At 37.5% G+C, this 26,895-nt stretch overlaps 1 protein-coding gene, 1 long non-coding RNA gene and 1 pseudogene across 12 annotated transcripts in view; 1 reads left to right on the top strand and 2 right to left on the bottom strand.

Annotated features, from left to right (window-relative positions):
• The window catches only part of ZGRF1 (zinc finger GRF-type containing 1), a 77,266-nt gene extending 63,462 nt beyond the window's left edge, over nucleotides 1-13,804 (top strand). For 9 of the 10 annotated variants that reach the window (XM_082462739.1, XM_082462737.1, XM_082462741.1 and 6 more), the window contains 8 exons: nucleotides 3,225-3,302; nucleotides 3,509-3,656; nucleotides 5,290-5,417; nucleotides 6,927-7,050; nucleotides 9,509-9,685; nucleotides 9,824-9,958; nucleotides 10,683-10,944; nucleotides 11,120-13,804. In XM_082462739.1, the coding sequence (XP_082318865.1) occupies nucleotides 3,225-3,302; nucleotides 3,509-3,656; nucleotides 5,290-5,417; nucleotides 6,927-7,050; nucleotides 9,509-9,685; nucleotides 9,824-9,958; nucleotides 10,683-10,944; nucleotides 11,120-11,265 (1,198 nt within the window). In that variant the 3' untranslated portion in view covers nucleotides 11,266-13,804. Of the gene's footprint in view, nucleotides 1-3,224; nucleotides 3,303-3,508; nucleotides 3,657-5,289; nucleotides 5,418-6,926; nucleotides 7,051-9,508; nucleotides 9,686-9,823; nucleotides 9,959-10,682; nucleotides 10,945-11,119 lie in introns of those variants that run through there. The other variant, XR_014263910.1, reaches the window with a different exon arrangement.
• LOC309661368 overlaps nucleotides 9,957-26,895 on the bottom strand; it is a 33,301-nt gene continuing 16,362 nt past the window's right edge. Inside the window, exons 3-4 of the long non-coding RNA XR_014263982.1 lie at nucleotides 25,661-25,735; nucleotides 9,957-10,767 (exon numbers count right to left, since the gene is read on the bottom strand). This is a non-coding gene — a long non-coding RNA (uncharacterized lncRNA). The remainder of the gene's footprint in view (nucleotides 10,768-25,660; nucleotides 25,736-26,895) is intronic.
• On the bottom strand, nucleotides 14,713-21,348 carry LOC309660926 (periodic tryptophan protein 1 homolog pseudogene; annotated as a pseudogene). The gene has a single exon. The product of its transcript is annotated as a periodic tryptophan protein 1 homolog pseudogene (transcript).

Raw genomic sequence — 26,895 nt, 5'->3', positions numbered from 1 at the left:
AACCTCCATACTGTTCTCCATAGTGGCTGTATCAATTTACATTCCCACCAACAGTGCAAGAGTGTTCCCTTTTCTCCACACCCTCTCCAGCATTTATTGTTTGTAGATTTTTTGATGATGGCCATTCTGACCGGTGTGAGATGATACCTCATTGTAGTTTTGATTTGCATTTCTCTAATGATTAATGATGTTGTTGTATTTGATTTTATCCTACTTACAGACTAATAAGTTAGCCTGTTGCTGTTTCATGGAAAGCAATAGCACAGTCTGTTTTACAGGTGTAAAATTTTTGTGTAAATTTTATTAAAAATTGGGACTTCCCTGGCAGTCCAGTGGTTAAGACTCGGCGCTTCCACTGCATGGGGCGCGGGTTCGATCCCTGGTTGGGGAACTAAGATTCTTCATGCTGCAGCGCGGCCAAAAAAAAAAGCAAAGAAAGTATTACGTAATGTTTTACCAATATTCCAATGTTTAATGATCTGAATATCACATAAATGATAAAGTTTGATTAGGAGAAATCCATTATTTGTAAGTGTAGACTTTTTAAAATTAACTTTTATAATTACATAAGTTAATGCTTATGGCAGAAAATATGCAGACAATACAGATAATATTTTATTATATTTCTTTACAGACTTTTAATACATATACACACACTCATTTTGTTTTCCAAACTTAGTATTCAACAGTATATATTGTTTTGTGTCCTGCTTTTTTTTACTCAGTGATTATTTCTCTATGGTATTAAAGCTTAGAAACCAAAATTTTTCATAGCTCTATTAAATGCAATGATTTTCTTATACAATAAACAATTTTTGATCAGTAAGTTCTTACCAGATTTTTGCCATTATAAATAATATTGCAGCCAAGTTCCTTAAACATAAATCTTGGTCTCCATTTCTGATTCTTTCCTGAAGAAAAAGTCCTAGGCCTAGAATAAAAGATATGAACATTTTTAAGCTTCTTAATATACTTTGCAAGATTGCCCTCCAGGAAGGTTCTACCTGTGTGTACTCTTTCTTCTGAGTAATCTAAAACAGTGGCTGAGGACATTTTCTGATTCAAGATAATGACAAGTTACCTGGAGACTAAACAGCAAAGAACTTTAGATTGCTTAGCCTAAGATTAAAATTTAACTGTAGACTGTTAGAAAAGAAAAATCAAGAAGCTAGAAGAGTAAGTACTAACTACTGAAAAGTAACAGAAAACACGTAGAAGAGATTCTTTAGTGCTTAAGCCTCTGATGAGGACCTGAGGAATGTGAATCTGCATTTAGGATCTATACCTCAACTGCATGTAAGCTGGACCCATACATTTCTTTACACTGAACTGACAGTTAGCTGTGCACTTGGATAATGCATTTCAATGGCAATGGACAGAATAGGACAAAGAGTTTCTTAAGAAGAAATAAAACATTTTTGCCCCATGGTATGAGGATACTATACTCTCTATTATAGAATTAATGCAAACTTACATTGAAAAAAAAATGTAAACTAGTTTTTCAGGCTGAAAAATAGCTGACTATTCTCCAAGATGAAAACTATGAAAAAATGCAAAAATTGGTCTATTCATCTACTGACATTAAATAAACTGCTTCAAAATTATTTAGGAAAACTGCGTTTGGAGAGCTATAGTTTCTTTAGTTTTCCAGCTCTTTATTTCCCATTTGAGGTGGTAGATGTTTTAGCAATCTGGATGTTCAGTGAGCTCCTGCTCTGTTCCTAGCATAGAGCTAGAGCTATAAGATATATAAGTGGGAAGGGTAGGTGAGGGCCGCTTCTTCACAAAGCCCTCACTGAGGGGTAATGTATATAGAAGAACAATCATTGATAGCCTTTGGAGGTAGACAGACTTGCCTAGGTTTGAATCATGGTTGACTCTACTTATTAGCTATGTGGCCTCAGCAAAATACCTGACTTGAGTTTCAGTTCCTCATCTTTAAGATGAGATATTGTGCAGAGCTGTAATGAGTATTAAACAAGATAAGGTATGTTAAGAGGCTAACACTCTTCCTACCAAATCTTGATGCTAAATATATGGTAGCTATTGCTTTCCATATTATTATGTCTTTAGGGGCAACTTTGTTTTTCTGTAGTTTTTGTTTTTCTTTTTTTTGGCCGCGCGGCTTTTGGGATCTTAGTTCCCTGACCAGGGATTGAACCTGGGCCACGGCGGTGAGCCAAGTCCTAATCACAGGACCACCAGGGAATTCCCAGGGCAATTTTACTTGTGATAAATTCTAACATAAATATTTTATGAATGTTTCATGAGCCCTCAACATAGGATAATACATATTTTTGGGCTTCCCTGGTGGTGCAGTGGTTAGGAATCCGCCTGCCAATACAGGGGATACAGGTTTGAGCCCTGGTCCGGGAAGATCCTACATGCTGCGGAGCAAATGGGCCCATGGGCCACAACTACTGAGCTGGTGCTCTGGATCCCGCGAGCCACAACTACTGAGCCCACATGCCACAACTGCTGAAGCCCGCACGCCTAGAGCCCGTGCTCCGCTACGGGCGAGGCCACCACAGTGAGAGGCCCGCGCACTGCGGCGAGGAGTGGCCCCTGCTAGCCGCAGCTGGGGAGGGCCCGTGTGCAGCAACGAAGACCCAATGCAGCCAAAAATAAATAAATAAATAAAGTTAAAATAAAAGAAAATGAAGGCATGCTTTAAAAAAAAAGATAATACATATTTCTTTTCTTTATTTTTATCTTTTTTATTTTTTTAAATTAATTATTTATTTTTTGGCTGTGTTGGGTCTTCGTTTCTGTGCGGGGGCTTTCTCTAGTTGTGGCAAGCGGGGGCCACTCTTCATCGCGGTGCATGGGCCTCTCACTATTGCGGCCTCTCTTGTTGCGGAGCACAGGCTCCAGACGCGCAGGCTCAGTAGTTGTGGCTCACAGGCCTAGTTGCTCCGCGGCATGTGGGATCTTCCCAGACCAGGGCTCGTCCCATGTCCCCTGAATTGGCAGGCAGATTCTCAACCACTGCGCCACCAGGGAAGCCCGATAATACATATTTTTTAAATTCTCTGAAACACATTTTATAAAAAAGTCTTTCAACTACATTATATTTACTTTGAGTTTAGGCATTTCACATTGAACTACATAATATAAAATATACTGTTACGCAAAGTTAATTTTAATAATGTAAATATTATGTGAAACTTTTAGATTCCATTTTCTAAATAATCAGAATCTATTTTACCCTGTTTTCTTTAAAGGCTTCTTAGTCTCGGATTTGAAAAGTTTGTCAGGGTTGGGAGTGTCAGGAAGATTGCCAAGCCAGTTTTACCTTACAGGTAAGAATGCTAAATTCCAAAAGTCACAGAATGTTCAGAAGTATAATTTTATATAAGTAAATCTTACCTTAAATCTGGTTTCTGAAGAAGACTAGAGAAAGCTTTATGTTTTTCTTGGTGTTAATTTAGGAAATCTGTATTTTACTTTTTTGTGATGCTGTGAAAATGGAATCAAAGGGTATTCTTTTATGTAATTCTTTTTTAAGTTTGCATGCTGGCTCAGAAAATGAAAATGAACAATTAAAAGAACTACATGCACTCATGAAGGAAGACCTGACTCCTGTGGAAAAAGTCTATGTGAGGAAAAGTATTGAGCAGCATAAACTGGGGACCAATAAAACCCTGCTGAAGCAGGTGAGGGGAAACAGCTTCAGTTTGTCTGTTTATTCATTTAATTTATATATACGATTCAGATCCCTTTTATTCCTGTTGATAGGAATATTATTCCTATTTATTTCCCTTAAATAAAACAAATGACTGTGATAGCTCAGATTCAACTGAAGTGTGCCTGTCTATCCAGTGCACGTTTTATTATATTGCAAAGCGTTCTTCAAATTTGTGAACACATCCAACTCTCTAAGACAGAGTCATCTTTTCTCTTTCTCCCTATATGTATATCTTTTTATAGGCTTAAGGGGGAAGTGAAGAGGTGGGAATAGATTCCTGGGAAGTTAAACGAAACTTGGCTTTTTTCTAGGAGAAACAGAGGAAGAGAAGGTCTGACACTGGGCAAAATATCCAAGTTCATTTTTATCTTTCGTGCTTTCCTAGAAAACCAATCCTTTCAGGGTCTGTCTGAAATCTGTCCTAAGAACCTAGGAGACTCAGGCACTTGATCCCAGGTATTGGGAACCAGCACTGGACACACAGGGAATCCAGCTGCAACAAGTAGCAGCATCTCCTTCATCAGGTTCCGATCCAGGCCAGTCTGGGCGTCAGCTGGGAGGAGAGAAAGAAGTCATTTAGTAGCTTTCTCCTGTGAAAGGAGAGCCTGGGGGAAGGAAAAGGGAGTGTAGGAAAAGAGGGTTGTTGGCTTGTTGGACAATGTGGACATGGGTCCACTTTTTCTGCGAGAGATTTGGGACAATCAACCTGTTTGGGACCCTGTTTTGGTCGGCTATTGCTGAAATAATGTTGCTTAACAAACAAAATCTCAATAATTTAAGACAACAAACTTAACGACTCTACAGGTCAGTTGGTGTGGGTCAAGCTTCTTGTTCTGAGAACAGTTGTCTGTGGCATGATGCCCCTCTCCTGACAGACAGCAGAAGTGCAAGAGGGCAGGCAAGATCATACAGATACGTGTAAAGCTTCTGTTCACAGCATGTCAGCTAACATTCCATTGCTATAACAGGTCATATGGCCAAGCCCGACATCAGGGGGCAGGGAAGTATACTCCACCTACTTCTCTGGTGGGAGGCACTGCAGAGGCACGCAGCAAAGGGTGTGGATGAGTAATACTGTCACGCAGAAGGAGGGAGAATTGGAAATAATAATCAATCTACAACAAGTTTGGGTTCTAGAAGTCCTCGGAAGCCTTCAGACCAGCTTTTTATTATCTGAGTTATAGACTTACCTTTCCTCCCTTCTCCCCAACCAAATCCAGAGGGGCTTAGTTTGACTACATTCAATTAATGCAAATTAGTCATTTATGTAAACTGCTTACCATTTTATATCCTTATCCAGCATATTGATATGTAAGAATAATTGTTAATGGTTTCTTTGATGCCTTTCTAAGTGAAAGCCCGGTTACTATAAACTATTGCTCATTGGTATCACCTGTTCATAAATAAAACTCTTAGAGGAATTTCCATTTCTTATGTGGGAATAATGAAAATGTAGAGGTAAAGTGGCCTATGATTTCTGATTGCCAGTGATTAAATTAGGACCTGCTCATTTCTGATTTTAGCCTGTAAGTTCTTTGGTAAATATATTCTCTTAATTTGTTTAATAGTTGTTAATGAATAACATTCTTACTGTAATAAAGGTCCGAGTAGTTGGAGTTACCTGTGCAGCCTGCCCATTCCCGTGCATGAATGATCTTAAATTTCCTGTGGCTGTCCTGGATGAGTGTAGTCAAATCACAGAACCGGCTTCCCTCCTTCCCATTGCAAGGTAACCTAAAAGGTTCTTTTCCAAAGATGCTCAGATGTTACAATTATTTCAAACATTTCCTCAGTTCAAACTCTTCCCAAACTTTTGTGAAAATTGCTAGCAATGCAAGTACTAAATGATTTTTTGAAAGAATCCAGAGGGAAATTTGAGGGAGGGGTTAATGTATCAAAATTTTGTTAGATCACAGTTGAGGCAATTGGATCACGTACTTGGATCACAGTTTAGACATTCTTAAAGCCTTGAAAGTTCTAGTGCTAGGATTCTACTAGAACGTTGCAGACTTCTTAGCCAGACTAAAGGTGCCTCTTTAGTCATAGTTTAAGAACCTAACTCTACTGAAGAATGTTCTTTAGTTCCTTACCTTGATATAATTCCAGTGTTTAGGTTCTGAAAATATTTTTTAGATTATGAAAGTAGATAAAGTATATAAAGAAAAATAAGTTGAAAATGAAAATTTGTCTACTAAAATTTAGGAAACTATTAAATCTTCTAAGCTGTCTCAGCCAATTGAAACACTGTGCTTTCAAAGCATCTCTTATTGAGGAATCCTAAAGGTAGTGGAGGGAGTACTAGACCAGACTCAGTAGGCTTCAGTCCTAGGCCTTGTTCTGTCCCCCTTGTTGTTTCATTTTCTTTCTTGTTTATAGTAAATATTTAATCTTCTGATTTCCAGTTTGTAAGTGTTGAAAATGCACAAGAAAAATTTTACTTCACAAATACTTTTATGTTAATATATGTTGATTCAATATATATGGCAATAAATCTCCACACGTCATAACCGGCATCATGGGGTCTTCAGTGTTTAAACTGGGACAGTCCTGGGCAAACCAGAATGAGTTGGTCACCCTACTCAGGAGCCAGAGATGGAGAAAGTAAGGCCCTGCATGAGAGGGTGAAGGGTTAATACTGTGGAGCACCTACTGTCTACTAAACACATTACATACTTTATTAAGTCCTTACAACAGTCATGCACGGTATTATTATATCAAGGTTACTGATAAGAATAGTGAAGCTGTAGAAATTAAATAACTTGCTGTGTCCACACAATATAACAGAGCTAAAATTTGGATATAGGTTTTTCTTCAAAACTTGGACTTTTTCCCACTATATTCTATTCCTATTTAGAAAGACATTTTACCCCTGAGAGCCTAATATGCTTCATCTCTAAAACAAGAGTTTAAGCCAGATGACTTCTAAGAAAGTTTCTAAGTTTACAGATTCTAAAAATCATTGTTTCTCAAAGTTCTGTGAAATACTAAGTCCTGGCAGAGGAAGGGGACACTTAGTAGGTTTTATGTGGAAAAAAGTAAAGTTATGTAAAGGATTCTCTACTGCACAACTTTTTAAAGCCTTTTAATACACTCATTAGCACTGTTAAGCCTTGGTAGTTCTGAGAACGTGTCATGGTATTCAAATTCTTTGAAATACATTTTAGAAAATAGTGCAGTAAATGATGTTAATGCATGTTTCTCTCATTGCTTAGATTAATTTTTAGAATTCTGCTTTTAGGTTTGAGTGTGAAAAGCTGATTCTTGTTGGAGATCCCAAACAGCTCCCTCCTACTATTCAGGGTTCTGATGCAGCTCATGAAAATGGATTGGAACAAACTCTTTTTGATCGACTTTGCTTAATGGTACTACTGCTAAATTCATACAGAACTATCATTTATTGATTATACACTGTGCAGGTTGATAGAAAGTGAAAATATTAGAAGACCAAGTCCTTGCCCTAAAATTATTTTAATTGGAGTTGTTTAGAAAGTACTCATCTTAAAGATAAGTTGGCCCTAATAATTTAAGAATGAAATGAATCTTTTCTCTGTGTACTTTCATAGTGGGTAGTAAGTATATTGATTTTGCTGTAAAGTAAAAAAATCTATAATGCCTCTGTTATCCATGTCCCCTATTGCAGAGCTGTTGTAGAGCTCTACTTCACTTTTTTTTTAATTTAAAAATTATTAATATAGTCTTAAGTTGAGGTGACATTCACGTAATGTAAAATTAACCATTTTATAATTACTGTCATTTGGAGGCTTATTCTTCCATTTTTTTTCACTGGGATGGATGCAGATTTGGGGGCCTGGGTTTATGCATTTTGGGAGTTCACTTTCAATGATGCAAAAATTAAAATTCAAAAGTGAATATTTATTTAAATATGGAAAGCAATCATAACCAACAATAAATTTTACGAATCTGTCAAATCATCCCCCCCCCAAAATTAACCATTTTAAATGAATAATTCAGTGGCATTTTAGTACATCCACAATGCTGTGCAACCACTACCTCTGTCTAGTTCCAAAACATTTTCTTCCCCCCAAAATAAAACTGTACCCATTTAGCAGTTAACTCTCTATTCCCTCCCTCCAGCCCCTGGCAAGCACCAGTCTGCTTTCAGTCTGTATGGATTTATCTTTTCTGTATTTCATATCATACAGTCTTACAATTTTCGTATCATACAGCTTGAAATCATACAATATGTGACCTTTTGTGTCTGGCTTCTTTCACTTAGCATGACAGTTTTGAGGTTTATCCACACTGGCGGCATATAACAGTACTTTTACTTTTTTTTTTTTTTTAAGTACATTTACAATGTAGTGCAACCATTACCCTATCCTTTTCCAGAACTTTTTCATCAACCCAACAGAAACTTTGTACCTATTAAATAATAATTCCTCATTCCCCTCTCCCCTGAGCCCCTGGTGACCCCTATTCTACTTTTGGTCTCTATATTTGCCTATTACAGGTGCGTCATATAAGTAGAATCATACAATATTTTCCCTTCTGTGTCTGGCTTTATTTATTGAGCATAACGTTTTCACAGTTTGTCCATGTTTTAGTATGTGTCACAATTTTATTCCTTGTTAAGGCTAAATAATAGTCCATCGTTTTATGTGTACACCACATTTTATTTATCCACTCATCTGTTGATGGACATTGGGGTTATTTCCGCCCTTCAGCTATTGTGAATAATGCTGTTAGGAAAATTGGTATCAATTATCTGTTCAAGTCTCTGCTTTCAGTTTTTTTGAGTATACACCCAGAAGTGCAACTGCTGGATCTGATGGTAATTCTGTGTTTAACTTTTGAGAAACTGCCAAACTCTTTTCCATAGCAGCTGCTCCACTTTACATTCCCAGCAGCAATGTACAACGGTTCTAATTTCTCCACATCTTCACCAACACTTGTTATTTTTCATTTTTTAAAATAACAGCTATCGTAATGGGTATAAAGTGGTATCTCATTGTGGTTTCCCTAATGTCTAATCATGTTTAGCATCTTTTCATGCACTTATCTTTGGAAAAATGCCTATTCAAGCCCTTTGCCTATTTTTGAATTGGGTTGTTTGTTGTGTTGTTGAGTTGTAGGAGTTCTTTATATATTTTGGATAGTAATCCCTTATCAGATATATGATTTGCAAATATTTTCTTCCATTTGGTGGGTTGTCTTTTCACATATTTATGCCCTAAAAGAGTATTCGGAATTGATTTTTTTCCTCACATATTTCTCCCCCATAGAAGACCCTTTGTCCATGTGATCACTAATCCTGCATTTTATTACATAGTATTAGAGTGCCTTGTAACTATTCAAAATGTTCAAACAATATTACAGAACATTTTGCAAATAAAGAACATACTCAAGGAAAGCCCTGAAGTAGATGGGAGTTGGTTTATGATGTATTAAGAAAATCGGAAACTTCTTTGAAGATTCAGAATGAAAAATGGCTTGTACCTAAGGAGGATAGTTAATAAGTTATCAACAACAGTTTCTAATTTTTTTAAAGATTTATTTTCAATTTAGTGTTAGGCCAATTCCATATAGATTATGAAAGCATGATGTTAGGTACCATACTTATTAGATACTCTAAGATTTGTTTATATTTTACAATTTTCTGGTATAAAAAGTTTACTATAAAAATATTTTTAGTAAATTCAAAAAAATCCTTTTTATTCATTTTATCATGGTTGTAATTAATTTACTAAGAGCACAATATGGCAGTATTTTTAAACTTTAAAATATTATTGTGGATTTTTTTTCCACTAAGAAAAAAAATGCTGTTTTAATTCCTTATTTTTCTGCACTTAAATTTCTTAGGGTCACAAACCAGTTCTATTGAGAACCCAGTACCGTTGTCACCCTACAATCAGTGCTATTGCTAATGATCTGTTTTATGAAGGAAACCTCATGAATGGTGTTTCAGAAACAGAGAGGAGCCCTTTACTGGAATGGCTCCCAACCCTGTGTTTCTATAACGTTAAAGGACTGGAACAGGTAAATGACATTAGTGTTCATAAGAGTCTACACAGTTTAGTTTCCTGTTTTAATTTTATTGTTCTTGTTTGCATGCTTTTCTTGGTCTTTCTGTAGTGTTTCTGGGAAATGTAATTTAGGTTCTGTTTCTTATTCCAGATTGAAAGAGATAACAGCTTTCATAATGTGGCAGAAGCTGCTTTTACACTCAAGCTGATCCAATCACTGATTGCAAGTGGAATAGCGGGCTCCATGATTGGGGTGATAACATTATACAAATCCCAAATGTACAAGGTTTGTATTACCTATTATGATATTTATCGTTATTAAATATTATAATTTCATATTATAATATTTGATATCACATTTGTAGTAGTTTGGTTTGTGTTGGTTTGGTGCTAGAAAAACTTTGGGGACTGTAGTTAATATATTAAAAAAGCAGCATTCAGACTTTTGTCTAGTCTGGCTTTTTTTCTGTGTAATTAAATGTAAACCTAACAAGGTTTAATTAAATTCAGTTTACAGCTGTTGGGGCAAAAATGCAAATAAACAAATTAGAGGGAAGGAAATATGGTATATGCTTTGTGTTTTGGGACAGATGGGATTGAATCTGTTTTCCAAAATGTTCTTTCATTATTATTACATTTTATCAGTAAATCAAAGATAGATACCAGATATTAATCTACACACAAGCCAGTTACTTCTAACTAGTTTTCATTTATATTTATTTATTTTTAGTATTTTTCATCTGTTTCATTTAGTTTATCAGCTCTAAATTAGCTTATCTAAATAAGTTTCCTAGCAAAAGATAAATCATCACTTTGATTTTGTTTCATAACTTACATTATCATTAGTTATTTATCATTTCAGAAATTAGCCAAATCTCTGTGAGTAATAAAAAAGAAAATGAAAATTACCCACTATTAGTTAAACGATGACAGCTGCTGTGGGTAGGTTGAGAGGCGTAGGTTCTTCATGACGTCTGCACCACATGAGCCTTGTCTTCTTTCCTCCACAGCTCTGTCATTTACTCAGTGCCGTGGACTTTGACCATCCTGATATGAAAGCTGTGCAGGTGTCCACAGTAGATGCTTTTCAGGGAGCTGAAAAGGAGATCATTATTCTGTCCTGCGTAAGGACCAGACAAGTAGGATTTATTGATTCAGAGAAAAGAATGAATGTTGCATTGACCAGAGGAAGGAGGCATTTGTTGATTGTAGGAAATTTAGCCTGTCTGAGGAAAAATCGACTATGGGGGCGTGTGATCCAACACTGTGAAGGTAAAATAAAAATGTATTTAATTCAAGCATTTTGAATTAAAACTGACTTTTGGGTTAGTGCTTGGGGTGGTTCAGGTAGGAACAGCTCTGAATTTGCCACTATGGGAGATGAGTGAAATGATAATATGGAAACTACTGTAAAATATAGTTGTCTCATGTTTTGTGTCTTTCTAAGGGAGGGAAGATGGATTGCAACACGCAAGCCAGTATGAACCACAGCTGAACCATCTCCTTAAAGATTATTTTGAAAAACAAGCAGAAGAAAAACAGAAGAAAAAGAGTGAAAAAGATAAATCTTATTCGCAAAAAGACATGATATAGTTTGTATTTATATAATTTCAAATTCATTTTACATTATACACTTGTATATTTTTATTACCCCAAACCCATTATTGAAATAAGATATTTAAACAAAAGTAAATAAACATATGTAAAATTTTGCTCTTCAGAAAAAGTATAGTTACTTATATTAAGATGGATAGGCAGATGTTGAAAGTAATATAAAATCTCACTAATAAAAATAATTTTTATCTAAAAATTATGGCTTCTGTTTGCTAAAGAAATGAATTTTACAAGGAGCAGGAAAATGCCTTTACGGGGAATACCAATGTTACTTCAAAAATAAGTGAATATCTCAAAAGCTCATCTGTTAAAACATGTCTACACAGTTATACCAACACGCTCCTTTCTGAACTACAGCTCTAGCCGAATCTTTTAAAAATAAATATAATGCCCTGTCATTTCATAAGTAACAACATATTCACAATAAAACTTTTAAGCAGTACAAAAGAAAGACGAAAAATGAACTAAAAGTTCATTCCTGAAGACAGCACTGCTCAAAACTGGCCATGACCCTGGTATAGTAGGTGCTCAGTAAGTATCTGTTGGATGAATGAATGAATGAATGAATGGATGGATGAAAGACTCCCTTTGGCTCATTTCATTCTATACTCTCTTTCCTGTGCATTTATTTGCATAGTAGTTATTGGTATATATAGTATATAATGGATTTTAAAATATTATAAAAAAAATACATTCCCCTTATAGAAAATCTGCAAAATACAGAAGAGTATACAATAGAAAATAAAAAGCACCTGGAGATTCACTACCCAGAGATAATAATTACTAACATATTGCTTCAGTCTTTTTTCTATGCTTATATTCCATATGTAAATATGTAAATAAGTTAAACCATTTGTTGTATGATTTTTAGCCATTATTAACAAAGGAACATTTACTTATCCTACATGGAAAAATGGCAAGGGCTTGATTATAATACCAATGAAATGTTTGTCTTTACCAATTAAAAACAACTCATATTTTTATGAGTGATTCAAGTCACTTAATATTTATTTTAAAGATGCAGAAAATTGCTTACTTGAATTAATTCACTGTAAAAAATGACCAGTCTACCTCTATGAAACTCTTCTTTTGTTTGGGAGAAAAATAAATCTAACGAAGAAACAAAGTTGTAATTCTCCAAGCCTTGTCCACAATGTGTTAATGATTGCAACAGCATTTGCTCTTTTAATGTAAGTGAAAGATGTGACTCTCGAGTTCCAGGCAATACCTGACTGGATAGGAGACACCTCAGAAATAACTCATTGCCCCTTGGGGACCCTGGTGGGGCCCAAAAGCCCCTTGAGCCCAGCACATCCTCAGTAGATTCACTAGGACAGAGACCCAGGCCTGAGGATAGCATGTGAGATGCCACCTGTAGGCTAGACAGGGTGGGTGCCCCAGCTGAGCTCCGCATCACCATCTGGGAAAACAGGAGGGGAGAGAAGCCTTTAACAATCTGCCATTACCCCAAAGAGGCCTTGCTTAGTTGGAAGTTACTTTTCTACACTGGAATTGTGTGTCTTACAACCAGAAGAAAAGGAGTGACCTTAATGGGCCAGTTTACTTCCCAACTGTACTGAGAGTGCAAACTTGAGTGCCACCTTATGTCAATTACATGGACAAGAAAGGAGCCACATTTTCACAAAACACAAGATGGCAGAACAGAAGGACCTTGAGCTCATCTCCTCTTATGAGGAGATTAAAAATTAAAAAGACTGGAACCTACCAAAAAAAATGTTCTACATCCAAAGACATAAAGAAGAAACCCAACAAGATGGTAGGAGGGACACACACATGATATAATCAAATCTCATAACCCCCGGGTCGGCAACCCACAAACTGGGGAACAATTATATGACAAAAGTTCTACCACAGGAGAGTTCTGAGCCCCTCGTCAGGCTCCTCAGCCTGGGGGTTTGGCATCAGGAGGAGGAGCCCCCAGAGCATTTGGCTTTGAAGGCCAGCAGCGCTTGAGTGCAGGAGCTCCACAGGACTGGGGGAAACAGAGACTCCACTCTGGGAGGGTGCACACAAGGTCTCATGTGCACCAGGACCCAGGGCAAAAGCAGTGACTTCATAGGAGCCTGGGCCAGACCTACCTGCTGGTCTTAGAGGGTCTCCTGTGAAGGTGGAGGGCAGCTGTGGCTCACTGTGAGGACAAGGACACCAGTGGTGGGTGCACTGGGGAGCATCCATCATTGTGAACTGTCCTGGAGACTGCCATTTTGGGACCAAGACCTGGCCCACCCTAAAAGCCTGTGGACTCCAGTGTTGGGACGCCTCAGGCCAAGCAATAGGGCAGGAACACCGCCCCACTCATCAGCAGACAGGCTGCCTAACAACTTCCTGGGCCCACAGCCACCTCTTGACACGCCCCTAGACATGGCCCCACCCACCAGAGGGCCAAGACCCAGTTCCACCCACCAGTGCCCAGGCACTGGCCCCTCCCACCAGGAAGCCTGCACAAGCCTCTAGACCAGCCTCACCCACCAAGGGCAGACACCAGAAGCAAGAAAACTAAGATCCGGCAGCCTGTGGAACCAAGTCAGCAGACAGATCATAACCTACCCTGACACCAGCTGGTCCCTGACCCTTGTGTGACAAGAGGGAAGTGTACTGCTGGGACTCATAGGACACCTCCCACAGAGGACCCCTTATCCAAGGTTGAGAAACATAACTAACCTTCCATATATATAAAAATACAAATATAAATGTAGACAAAATGAGATAGCAAAGGAATATGTTCCAGACAAAAGAACAAGACAAAACCCCAGAAGAACAACTAAGTGACATAGAGATAGGCTATCTACCTGAGAAAGAGTTCAGAGTAGTGATCATAACGATGATCCAAGAACTCGGGAAAAGAATGGATGCACAGAGCGATAAACTACAAGAAGTTTTTAACAAAGAGTTAGAAAAGATAAAGAACAACCAGAGTTGAAGAATACAATAACTGCAATGAAAAACACACTAGAAGGAATCAATAGCAGAATATATGAGGCAGAAGAATGGATAAGTGAGCTGGAAGACAGAATGGTGGAAATCACTGCCATGGAACAGAATAAAGAAAAAGAAATGAGGACAGTTTAAGAGACCTCTGGGACAACATCAAATGCACCAACATTCACATTATAGGGGTCCCAGAAGTAGAAGAGAGAGAGAGAAAGAGCCTGAGAAAATATTTGAAGAGATAATAGTTGAAAACTTCCCTAACAACAGAAAGGAAACAGTCACCCAAATCCAGGAAGTGCAGAGAGTCTCATATAGGATTAACCCAAGGAGGAACATACTGAGACACACAGTAATCAAACTGATGAAAATTAAAGATAAAGAGAAAATATTAAAAGCAACAAGGGAAACCAGCAAATAACATGTAATGGAATCCCCATAAGGTTATCAGCTAATTTTTCACCAGAAACTCTGCAGGCCAGAGGGGATGGTAAAATATATTTAAAGTGATGAAAGGGAAAAACCTACAACCAAGAATACTCTACCCAGCAAGGCTCTCAGATTTGATGGAGAAATCAAAAGCTTTACAGATAAGCAGAAGCTAAAAGAATTCAGCACCACCAAACCAGCTTTATAACAAATGCTAAAAGAACTTCTCTAGGCAGAAAAGGCCACAACTAGAAACACAAAAACTACAAATTGGGAAAGCTCACCAGTAAAGGCAAACATATAGTAAAGGTAGAAAATCATTCACATACAAATATAACATCTAAACCAGTAATCATGAGAGGAGAAGAGTGGAAATGTAGGATATTTGAAATTAAGAGACCAGCAATTTGGGACTTCCCTGGTGGTCCAGTGGTTAAGACTCCATGCTCCCAACGCAGGGGGGCCCAGGTTCAATCCCTGGTCAGGGAACTAGATCCCACACGCTGCAACTAAGAGCCCGCATGCTGCAACTAAAGATCCCACATGCCGCGACTAAAGATCCTGCATGCTGCAACGAAGATGCTGTGTGCCGCAACTAAGACTTGGCGCAGCCAAATAAATAAATAAATGTTAAAAAAAAGAGAGAGACCGGCAACTTAAAACAATCATATATATATACAGACTGCTATATCAAAACCTCATGGTGACCACAAACCAAAAATCTATAATAGATATACCACCACACACAAAAGAAAAAGGAATCCAAACACAATACTAAAGATAGTCATCAAATCACAGGATAAGAGAATAAAAGAGGAAAGGAATAAAAAAGACCTACAAAAACAAATCCAAAACAATTAACAAAATGGCAATAAGAATATACATATCGATAATTACCTCAAATGTAAATGGATTAAATGCTCCAACCAAAAGACACAGACTGGCTGAATGGATACAAAAACAAGACCTGTATATATGCTTTCTACAGGAGATGCACTTCAGATCTAGAGACACACATACAGACTGAAAGTGAGGGGATGAAAAAAAAGGTATTCCATGCAAATAGATATCAAAAGACACCTGGAGTAGCAATACTCATATCAGACAAAATAGGCTTTAAAATAAAGACTGTTACAACAGACAAAGGACTCTACATAATGGTCAAGGGATCAATCCAAGAGATATAACAATTGCAAATAACATGCACTCAACATAGGAGCACCTCAATAATTAAGGCAAATGTTAACAGACATAAAAGGAGAAATTGACACTTATACAATAATAGTGGGGAACTTTAACAACCCATTTTCGTCAATGGACAGATCATCCAGACAGAAAATCAATAAGAAAACACAGGCCTTAAATGACACATTAGACCAGATGGACTTAATTGATATTTATAGAGCATTCCATCCAAAAGCAGCAGAATATACATTCTTTTAAAGTGCAGATGGAACATTCTCCAGGATAGATCACATGCTGGGCCACAAAGCAAGCCTCAGTAAATTTAAGAAAACTGAAATCATATCAAGCATCTTTTCTGACCACAACGCTATGAGATTAGAAATCAACTACAAGAAAAAAACTGCAAAAAACAAACACATGGAGGCTAAACAATATGCTACTACACAACCCATGGATCATTGAAGAAATGAAAGAAGAACTCAAAAAATATCTAGAGATAAATGAAAATGAAAACACAGTGATCCAAAACCTATGGGATGCAGCAGTTCTAAAAGCAGTTCTAAGAGGGAAGTATATAGCAATACAAGCTTACCTCAGGAAACAAGAAAAATCTCAAATAAACAACCTAACCTTACACCTAAAGCAACTAGAGAAAGAAGAACAAACAAAACCCAAAGTTAGTTAAAGGAAAGAAATCATAAAGATCAGAGCAGAAATAAATGAAACAGAGATGAAGAACACCATAGAAAAGATCAATGAAACTAAAAGCTGATTCTTTGAAAAGATAAACAAAATTGATAAACCTTTAGCCAAACTCATCAAGAAAAAAAGGGAGAGGGCCCGAATCAGAAATGAAAAAGGAGAAGTCACAACCGGCACTACAGAAATACCAAGGATCATAAGAGTCTACTACGAAAAACTATATTCCAATAAAATGGACAGATTCTTCACACAGATCTTCACATACCTGTCTGCTGATGCAGTCACAAGACAGCCCTTGATTTGACTGCTTAGATCAAGATGAGAAATTTCATCATTGTGTGCATTAAGTGTAAAAATTGGCTTATCTGAACGTGCATCCAAATTATATACAAAACCGTCATCTGTACTGGCCAAAAAATGACAAGGTGAAAAGTGATTCCAAGTCACTCTCAATCTGCCCACTGAATCGCCACATTTGATGGCTTTCCTCTGGACTTTGGCAGTCATACAAAGCCACTGACTTACCATATGATCCAGAAATCAGAGTCTATGCTTCAAATGGATGAAACTGGAGAGTCTGGATCTTGTCTGTATGTATGGCAAGGCTGGCTGCTGGTTTCCCCAAGGACGTATCCCACAGAATAACAGTGTTATCAGCTGATGCACTGGCCAGCACATTTCTGATCAGCTTATTCCAAGAAAGGTCAAGGACAGCATCGGTATGCCCATCTGCTGAGGAATTCATCTTTCCTTTCTTTTTCTTCTTTTTTGATAGCTTACTTCTAAGTGTAAAGACTGGCTCTAAAGAGTTCCACTATATCAAAATCCCACACTTCAATAATGGGGGTCATGTTTCCCACAGCAATGTAATTTCCAGTTGAATCATCTGGGCTAGGATCAAAATTCAGCCATTCCACACTCAAAGGGTATTCAGACAACAGGATATCATGGTGGACATAAAAAGAATCTTCTTCTTGATTATAAACATGTACCTCTAAATTGCATTGGTCCTGTTCAGCTCTGCCACAAACTATGAGAATGTCATTGGGCTTAATCAAGAAAACTTCACGTTCATACTGCTCTGTATCTTTCAGAGTAACATAAGGATCTTGATCATTACTCCCATAGACTGTAAGACCCAAAAGAGATTCACCAAGAGTTTCAGTATCTGGGTCACCTTCTTCATTATATTTATCTAAGTCATACTCGGCCAGCTCATCATCATCCAGTGTCCTGTCATCCTCTGGGTCACCGTCCTCCAGGGGCTCCTGAGGTCGGGCCTGGGTACAGGCACCCTGCATGCCATCTTCTGAAGGATCGTCCGTCTTCTCTTCATCACTGCCACCCTCTTCTTGTAATTTTTCCTTTGCTTCAGCAATGAGACGTTTCACTTATTTTTTACTAAGCTCTACTGATTCTTCTAGGTAGAAGAAATGGACAGGGACTTCCCTGGTGGCACAGTGGTTAAGAATCCGCCTGCCAATCCAGGGGACACGGGTTCGAGCCCCAGTCCGGGAGGATCCCACATGTCATGGAGCAACTAAGCCTATGCGCCACAACTACTGAGCCTGCACTCTGGAGCCCGCGGGCCACAACTACTGAAGCTCACGGGCCTAGAGCCCACGCTCCGCAGCAGGAGAGGACACTGCAGTGAGAAGCCTGCACACCAGAACAAAGAGCAGTCCCCACTCGCTGCAACTAGAGAAAGCCCCTGCACAGCTACAAAAACACAACACAGCCAAAAAAAAAGAAAAAAAATCTTAGTAAGAAAAGAGTGTAAAGTAAACTAGTAATAATTTTAAAAAAAAGAAAAGAAATGGACAGATTCTTAGAAAGGTACAATCTCCCAAGACTTAACCAGGAAGAAATAGAAAATATGAACAGACTAATTACAAGTACTGAAATTGAATCTGTGATTTAAAAACTCCCAACAAACGAAAATCCAGGACCAGACGGCTTCACAAACGAACTCTACCAAACATTTAGAGAAGAGTTAACACCTATCCTTCTGAAATTATTCCAAAAAATGGCAGAGGAAGGAACACTTTTGAACTCATTCTATGAGGCCAGCATCACCCTGATACCAAATCAGACAAAGATATCACAAAAAAGAAAATTACAGGCCAATATCACTGATGAACATAGACGTAAAAATCCTCAACAAAATACTAGCAAACCGAATTCAACAATACATTAAAAGAATCATGCACCATGCTGAGTGGGATTTATCCCAGGGATGCAAGGACTTTTAAAATTTATTTATTTAATTTATTTATTTTTTTGGCCATGCTGCACAGCTTGTGGGATCTTAGTTCCCTGACCAGGGATCGAACCTGTGCCCCCTGCAGTGGAAGTACAGAGCAAGGACTTTTCAATATCTGCAAATCAATCAGTGTGATGCACCACATTAACAAATTGAAGAATAAAAACTATAAGATCATCTCAATAGACACAGAAAAAGCTTTTGATAAAATTCAACATCCATTTATGATAAAAACTCTCCAGAAAGTGGGCATACAGGGAACCTACCTCAACATAATAAAGGCCATATATGACAAACCCACAACTAACGTCATACTCAGTGGTGAGAAGCTGAAACCATTTCCTCTAAGACCAGGAACAAGACAAGGATGTCCACTCTTGTGACTTTTATTCAACATAGTTCTGGAAGTCCTAGCCATGGCAATCAGAGAAGAAAAAGAAATAAAAGGAATCCAAATTGGAAAAGAAGTAGTAAAACTGTCACTGTTTGCAGATGACATGATAATACACATAGAAAATCCTAAAGACGCTACCAGAAAACTACTAGAGCTCATCCATTAATTCAGTAAGTCTCAGGATACAAAATTAATACACAGAAATCTGTTGCATTTCTATACACTAACAATGAAAGATCAGAAAAGAGAAATTAAGGAAACAATCCCATTTACCATCACATCAAAATGAATAAAATACCTAGGAATAAACCTACCTAAGGAGGCAAAAGACCTGTACTCTGAAAACTATAGGAAGCTGATAAAAGAAATTGAAGATGACACAAACAGATGGAAAGATGTACCGTGTTCTTGGATTGGAAGAATCAATATTGTGAAAATGACTATACTACCCAGAGCAATCTACAGATTCAAGGCAATCCCTATCAAATTACCAATGGCATTTTCCACAGAACTAGAACAAATAATTTTTAAATTTGTATGGAAACACAAAAGACCCCGAATAGTCAAAGCAATCTTGAGAAACAAAAACAGAGCTGGAGGAATCAGGCTCCCTGACTTCAGACTATACTACAAAGCCACAGTCATCAAAACAATATAGTACTTGCACAAAAACAGAAGTACAGATTAATGGAATAGGATAGAAAGCCCAGAAATAAATCCATACACCTATGGTCAATTAATCTATGACAAAGGTGGCAAGAGTATATACAGTGCAGAAAAGACAGTCTCTTTAATAGGTCGTGCTGGGAAAACTGGACAGCTACATGTAAAAGAATGAAATTAGAACATTCTCTAACACCCCACATAAAATAAACTCAAAATGGATTAAAGTCCTAAATGTAAGACCAGATACTATAAAACTCTTAGAGGAAAACATAGGCAGAACATTCTTTGACATAAATCACAGCAATGTCTTTTTGGATGTGTCACCTAGAGTAATGGGAATAAAAACAAAAATAAACAAATGGGACCTAATAAACTTAAGAGCTTTTGCACAGCAAAGGAAACCATAAAACGGAAAGACAGCATACAGAATGGGAGAAAATATTTGCAAATGATGTGACCGACAAGAGATTAATCTCCAAAATATACCAAAAAGAGAATACAGCTCAATATCAAAAATACAAACAACCCAATCAAAAAATGGGCAGAGGATCTAGATACACATTTTTCCAAAGAAGACATACAGATGGCCCACAGGCACATGAAAAAATGTTCAACATTGTTAATTATTAGAGAAATGCAACTCAAAACTACCACGAGGTATCACGTCACACCGGTCAGAATGGCCATCATCAAAAAATCTACAAATAATAATTGCTGGAGAGGGTGTGGAGAAAAAGGAACCCTCCTACACTGTTGGTGGGAATGTAAATTGGTACACCACTGTGGAGAACACTCTAGAGGTTCCTGAAAAAACTAATAGAGTTACCATATGATCCTGCAATCCCACTCCTGGACATATATTCAGAGAAAATCATAATTGAAAGAGATATGTGCACCCCAGTGTTCATAGTATCACTATTTACAATAGCCAAGATGTGGGAACAACCTAAATGTCATTGCCAGAGGAATGGATAAAGAAGATGTGGTATATTTATATAATGGGTTTTACTCAGCCATAAAAGAGAATGAAATAATGTCATTTGTAGCAACACGGATGGACCTAGAGATTATCATACTATCATACTAAGTGAAGTAAACCAGACAAAGAAAGACAAATATCATATCGCTTATATGTGGAATCTATATTAAAAAAATGATACAAATGAACTTATGTACAAAACAGAAATAGACCCACAGACACAGAAAACAAACTTATGGTTACCAAAGGGGAAAAGGGGGAGGAGGGACAAATTAGGAGTTTGGGATTAACATATACACAGTACTATATATAAAATAGATAACCAACAAGGACCTACTGTATAGCACAGGGAACTATACTCAATGTTTTGTAATAACCTATAAGGAAAAAGAACCTGAAAAAAATAGATATTTATGTATGTATAGCTGAATCACTTTGCTGTCCTCCTGAAACTAACACAACATTGTAAATGAACTATACAAAGAAGGAAGGGAGGGAGGGAGGGAGAGAGGGAGGGAGGGAGGGAGGGAGGGAGAGAGAGAGGGAGGGAGGGAGGGAGGGAGAGAGAGAGGGAGGGAGGGAGGGAGATGTGATTCTCAACAGTTCCTTACATTGAGTAAGGAATAGTTAAAGGAAGTATTACAGAGCCACGCTTTACCTCTGAGCTGTACAATCTGACAACACATATTTAAACTTTATTCTGGAGTTCTGCTACCCAAACTTCCCCTATTTTTCATTTCTTGAGTCAATCCATTCTTGGCCATCTGGAGCTAGGTCTCAAGTAATTTTTTTTTCCAAGAAGAGTGTATAAATGCCATAACTTTTGAGGCTTGGTATATCTGAGGATATATTTTTGTTACATATACTTATGAGAGCTATCTAAACACCATGGGAATTGCCCTTGGCTTCACTTCCTGTTCATTTGGATGACAGTTGACTTTCCATCTCAGATCTACACCTAGATGGCAGGCTGATTTTGCACAGCTCATAGTCTAATTCCTACTGGTTTTCATCTAATACTACTCAAAGACTTTGATACAGTCTTCCCCGCCTGTGCTCATGCTACCATTAGTTTCCACATCCAGTCTCTCATTTTGTCAGTTTTCAAGAAATTTTGATTTCTGCAACGATGTAGGAAGAGGTCTTGATGGTGTAGAGCAGGATCTCTCAACTTCGGCGCTCTTGACATGCGGGGGTAGATAATTCTTTGCTGTGGGGGGCCGTCCTGTGCGTCATAGGATGTTTGGCAGCATCTCTGGCCCCTGCCCCTTAGATGGGGAGATGTTCCACCTTCCCCACACGCTGTGACAACTAAAAATGTTTCCAGCCATTGCCAAATATCCTGATGTAGAGTGGGCCCAGCATCCCAGCTGTCTCCGAAAGAGGCAGCTGCACTTAGAAGTATGGCTGCCCCATTTCCTGGTTGGTGTCCCTCTTGTATTTTTGATCCAGGCAACAGTTAATAAAGGAGAGCGGAGAATCTTTTTATTTTTAGGTAGGCATGCCTGCCCGTTTCTAATGGCATTATACAGGCAGTCCACCAGGCGTGTTCCCAGTCCAGTGCTGTCATCCTTACAGCTCATGACTCTTCCTCCCAACTCCTGAGATTAGGTCAGCTATGAGTGTCAAATACTTATCTTATGTGTCTTCATAGTTATTTTAATGTGACAGAGACTACTGAAACCTTTTAAACAGGAACACATCAAAATCTTTAAAAGAACTTCTGATTCATTTAGCAATATTCTTAAATAGAACATAATAATAGGTATAAATGTTAATAGGTATAGTAGGTGGTTAAGAGATTGATAGCATGGTATATGGTATTCTACTTTTGCTAAGGGGTAGCTATATCTTATAATTACATACTTAATTTTTTCTCTAATTTATAGTATATATATATATTTTTTTTTCCTTAATGGCAATACTATTTTTTTGATAAGTTGACATTCCGTTTTTTTTTTTCTTTTTACCTTTTGACCCCCTTCTCCCATTTCTCCCACCCCAGCCCCCCATCTCAACACTGATCTGTTTTCTGTTCTATGAGATTTTTTGTTTTGTTGTTTTTGTTTTTTAGATTCCACATATAAGAGAGACAATATGGTATTTGTCTTTCTCTGTCTGACTTATTTCAGTTAGCATAATGTCCTCAAGGTTCATTGATGCTGTCGTAAATGGCAAGATTTCCTTTTTTTTAATGGCTGAATAATATTCCATCATCCTTTGGTATCCGAGGGAGACTGGTTCCAAAATTCCCATTGGATAACAAAATCCATGGATGTTCAAGTCTCTTATATAAAATTGTGTAGTATTGCATATAACCTATGTACATCCTACCATATACTTTATTTTTTAAATAAAAATTTTATTCAACGCTATAATGCGATAACCTTGCCTCTGCCAGAGATTTGCGTTTAATTCTTTCTTAAAATTTTTATTGGAGTACAGTTGATTTCAATGTTGTGTTACCTTCTGCTGTACAGCAAAGTGAATCAGTTATACATATACATACATCTGCTCTTTTTAAGATTCTTTTCCCATGTCATTATGGAGTATTGAGTAGAGTTCCCTGTGCTATACAGTAGGTCCTTATTAGTTATCTATTTTATATATAGTAACGTGTATATGTCAATCCCAATCTCCCAATTTATCCCTCTGCCCTTTTCCCCCTGGTAACCATAAGACTGTAGTGACTCTATTTCTGTTTTGTAAATAAGTTCATTTGTACCATTTTTTTCGATTTCACATATAAGTGATATGATATTTGTCCTTTTCTGACTTACTTCACTCAGTATGACAATCTCTAGGTCCATCCACATTGCTGCAAATGTCATTACTTAATTCTTTTTTATGGCTGAGTAATACTCCATTGTATATATGTACCACATCTTCTTTATCCATTCATCTGTCGATGGGCATTTAGGTTGCTTCCATGCCCTGGCTCTTGTAAACAGTGCTGCTATGAACACTGAGGTGCATGTGTCTTTTTGAATTACGGTTTTCTCTGGGTATGTGCCCAGGAGTGGCATTGTAGGATCATATGGTAAATCTATTTTTAGTTTTTTAAGGAACCTCCATACTGCTCTCCATAGTGGTTATACCAATTTCCCACCTACAGTGTAGAAGGGTTTCCTTTTCTCCACACCCTCTCCAGCATTTATTGTTTGTAGATTTTTTGATGATGGCCATTCTGACCGGTGTGAGGAGATGCCTCACTGTAGTTATGATTTGCCTCCCATATACTTTAGATCATCTCTAGATCACTTATAATACCTAGTACAATGTAAATGCTATGTATGTAAATAGTTGCAGGAGTGAGGCAAATTCAAGTTTTGCTTTTTGGAACTTTCTAGAATTTTTTTTCAAATATTTTTGATCTGTGTTTGGTTGAATTTGTGGATGCAGAACTTGTGGATTAGAGGGCTGACTGTATACCACAACTTCTTTATGCACTCATCCACTGATGGACACTTAGGTTGTTTCCATATCTTGGCTATTTTAAGTAATGCTTCAGTGAACATGGGGTTGCATATATCTATATAATTTATAGTATATTAAAGTTAACAGAGTTCTAAAACCTAATGAACAGAAAACATTGGTGTTGCAGAATTGCTTCTGGGCCAACCTTTTCTCTTTTTTCTAGCCCACCTGCATAATTTACCATATTAAGCAGTCCTTTACACAAGGCACTTCAGAAAAGAGAAAGAAGTAATAGTGGTGTGAGAAAAAAAGGGAAGAGATGGAAATGGCTCAGTCTATCTTCTTTTGCTTCCCTCAGCCCGGGGTGGAGATTCGCAGTTTGGGCTTTCTTTCCCTCTGGGTGGACATGACTTACAGTGGATATGGTGTTGGTGTCTTTTTCTCTGGTTCTCATCTTTCCTATCCTGGAGACAGACTATCTGGATTGGCTCACAGAGCACCATCCCAGGGTGTACCGTCAGGTGCAGCAGGTCTGGTGAACGTGCAGGGGTCAGAGCCTACACAGTGTTCTTGCCCTAGCTCCTGCCCATCAGAGCACAATCAGGCTTCACTCATTCCTTCTCCCCAACGCTGTTACAACAGAAATGGGGTGAGGGACACTTAGCTCTCACTTCCTTATTCCCTTCAAAAACTCACTCAGTAAGAGGAGCTGGGGAATCTATTGACTTTCTCAAAGATTAATTTAATAAATCAAAACATTCTTCTGATTGGGTGGTGTTGACCACTGTAGAGTTGTTTTTGGTTCATGATCTATTCTGAGTGAAAACACACTGTCTGAACCCTGAATATTAGTAGGGCCTTAATTTCTATTTTCAAGAAGAAAAGGGCCATAAAAATTCTTGGTAAAGAAAAATCTCCAAAATCCAGACTAATGCCTGCTTTATCTTTTTCATCTCAAATACCAAGGTTAGAAAGACACAAATTGAACTTTAAGGAGTATCCCATTCAATAAACAACAAATATTAAAATTTCTCATGATTTTACAATATACTCAAAGTAGCAGGCCAGTTTTACAGCTAGAGCCATCATATATCTACAGATAGCAATAATATATATATATTTTTGGCCACGCTGCTTGGCATGCAGGATCCAATTCCCCAACCAGGGATCGAACCCGTGCCCCCTGCAGTGAAAGCACAGAGTCCCAACCACTGGACCGCCAGGGAAGTCCCCAGATAGAGATAATATTAAAACAATGTTTCCCATCTTGTGCTCAGTAAGTGATAGAATTAAATAAGAATGTTCTCTAAATTTTTATTTATAAAAAAGGTCTATTAGTTTAGGCATCACATAATGAAACAATGAAATTTCTAGGCTTTAATCCACTCACCAATTGCCTTTGCTTTACACAGGGTGTGTGTGTGAGGTTTCTTCCAAGATTCTTTCACAAACATCACAATGATCCCTAGGGAGGAGAACAGGTATTTTCCCCATTTTATAAATGATGAAGCCAACAGTCAGAGAAATTGAAGTGATCCATCTAATCTACCATACAAGGCAGGATACAGGCAGGGCTGGAACCCAGACTAATCCAGCGGAGTCTTTTCTGCTACACTGCACTGCCTGCGTGGTAAGTCACTTCACTTTATCAAGCAGTGAAAGACACTAAAACCAAAAATCATCTTTGACCGAACCAAACAGACTCAGTTTCTGATAATTTAACTTGGTTAATTTATTATGCAAAACTTTATTAACAATTTAGTTGTTTGAAAAATCTATACCTTCCTGGTAAATAAATTTTGCTAGAAAATGGGATTGTTGATTTTTCTTTGAAGGTCTTGAAGGTCTACATTTGCTACTAGAAGATCTGTTTAGATTTAATGCGAGAAAAACTGATTATTAACAAAAATGTAGTAATAGCTGAGCTGGTGATTCTGTTCTTATTATCAAAAGTCAGTTAAAAACTAATAATTATGTTTCATACTCTGCTCCACTCTGCAGCCAACCCCTGTCCTCAGAAACATACATTTCAATATTTGAGTTACTTGTGAAAAATCACAAGTTAAAATCTGAGATTATGAAGCCCGGCTTTAAACTTCAAAATAAAACATAACTATTGGTATTGTTCTTTAATATTTGAACAAAAAGAATGTTTGATTTGGAGATGCCAAAGCAAGCCCCAAATGCTGCATGCTCTTCATTATGGTTTAATTTAAAGACAGCTGTGAAATAACTTTATACTAATTTGATTTTTTTTATATTAAATAAGAATGAAATGGAAATTGGTGATTTACTCGACAGATATTGGATGCTGAAAATTAAATAATTGTTCTAAAAGCATTAGCTCAACACTGATTTGAAATGCCTGCTTTGTAATTAGTCATGAGTGAAATGTATGTTTAGTTCAAGTTGTGTTTTTGTTTTATATTAGCATGACTTGATTATAAAGTAAAGGAAAAATACAATCCAAATATCTCTGCAAGCCCCTGAGTTCCTTTCATCCTGAAACACTAGTTAGGTTGATTGTTTTTTAAAACTCTTCTTGTTAGTCTCTTAATTGTAGATATTCCTTACTATTCTACTTTCTAATTGGGCAAATCTGATCTTGATAATACAGTAAATGAA

This window comes from Balaenoptera physalus (genome assembly GCF_965194825.1).
Source record: "Balaenoptera physalus genome assembly, chromosome: 5".
Classification (NCBI taxonomy): domain Eukaryota; kingdom Metazoa; phylum Chordata; class Mammalia; order Artiodactyla; family Balaenopteridae; genus Balaenoptera; species Balaenoptera physalus.
The sequence above is the reverse complement of the archived record's forward strand: the minus strand, read 5'-3'. Positions and strand labels throughout refer to the sequence as shown.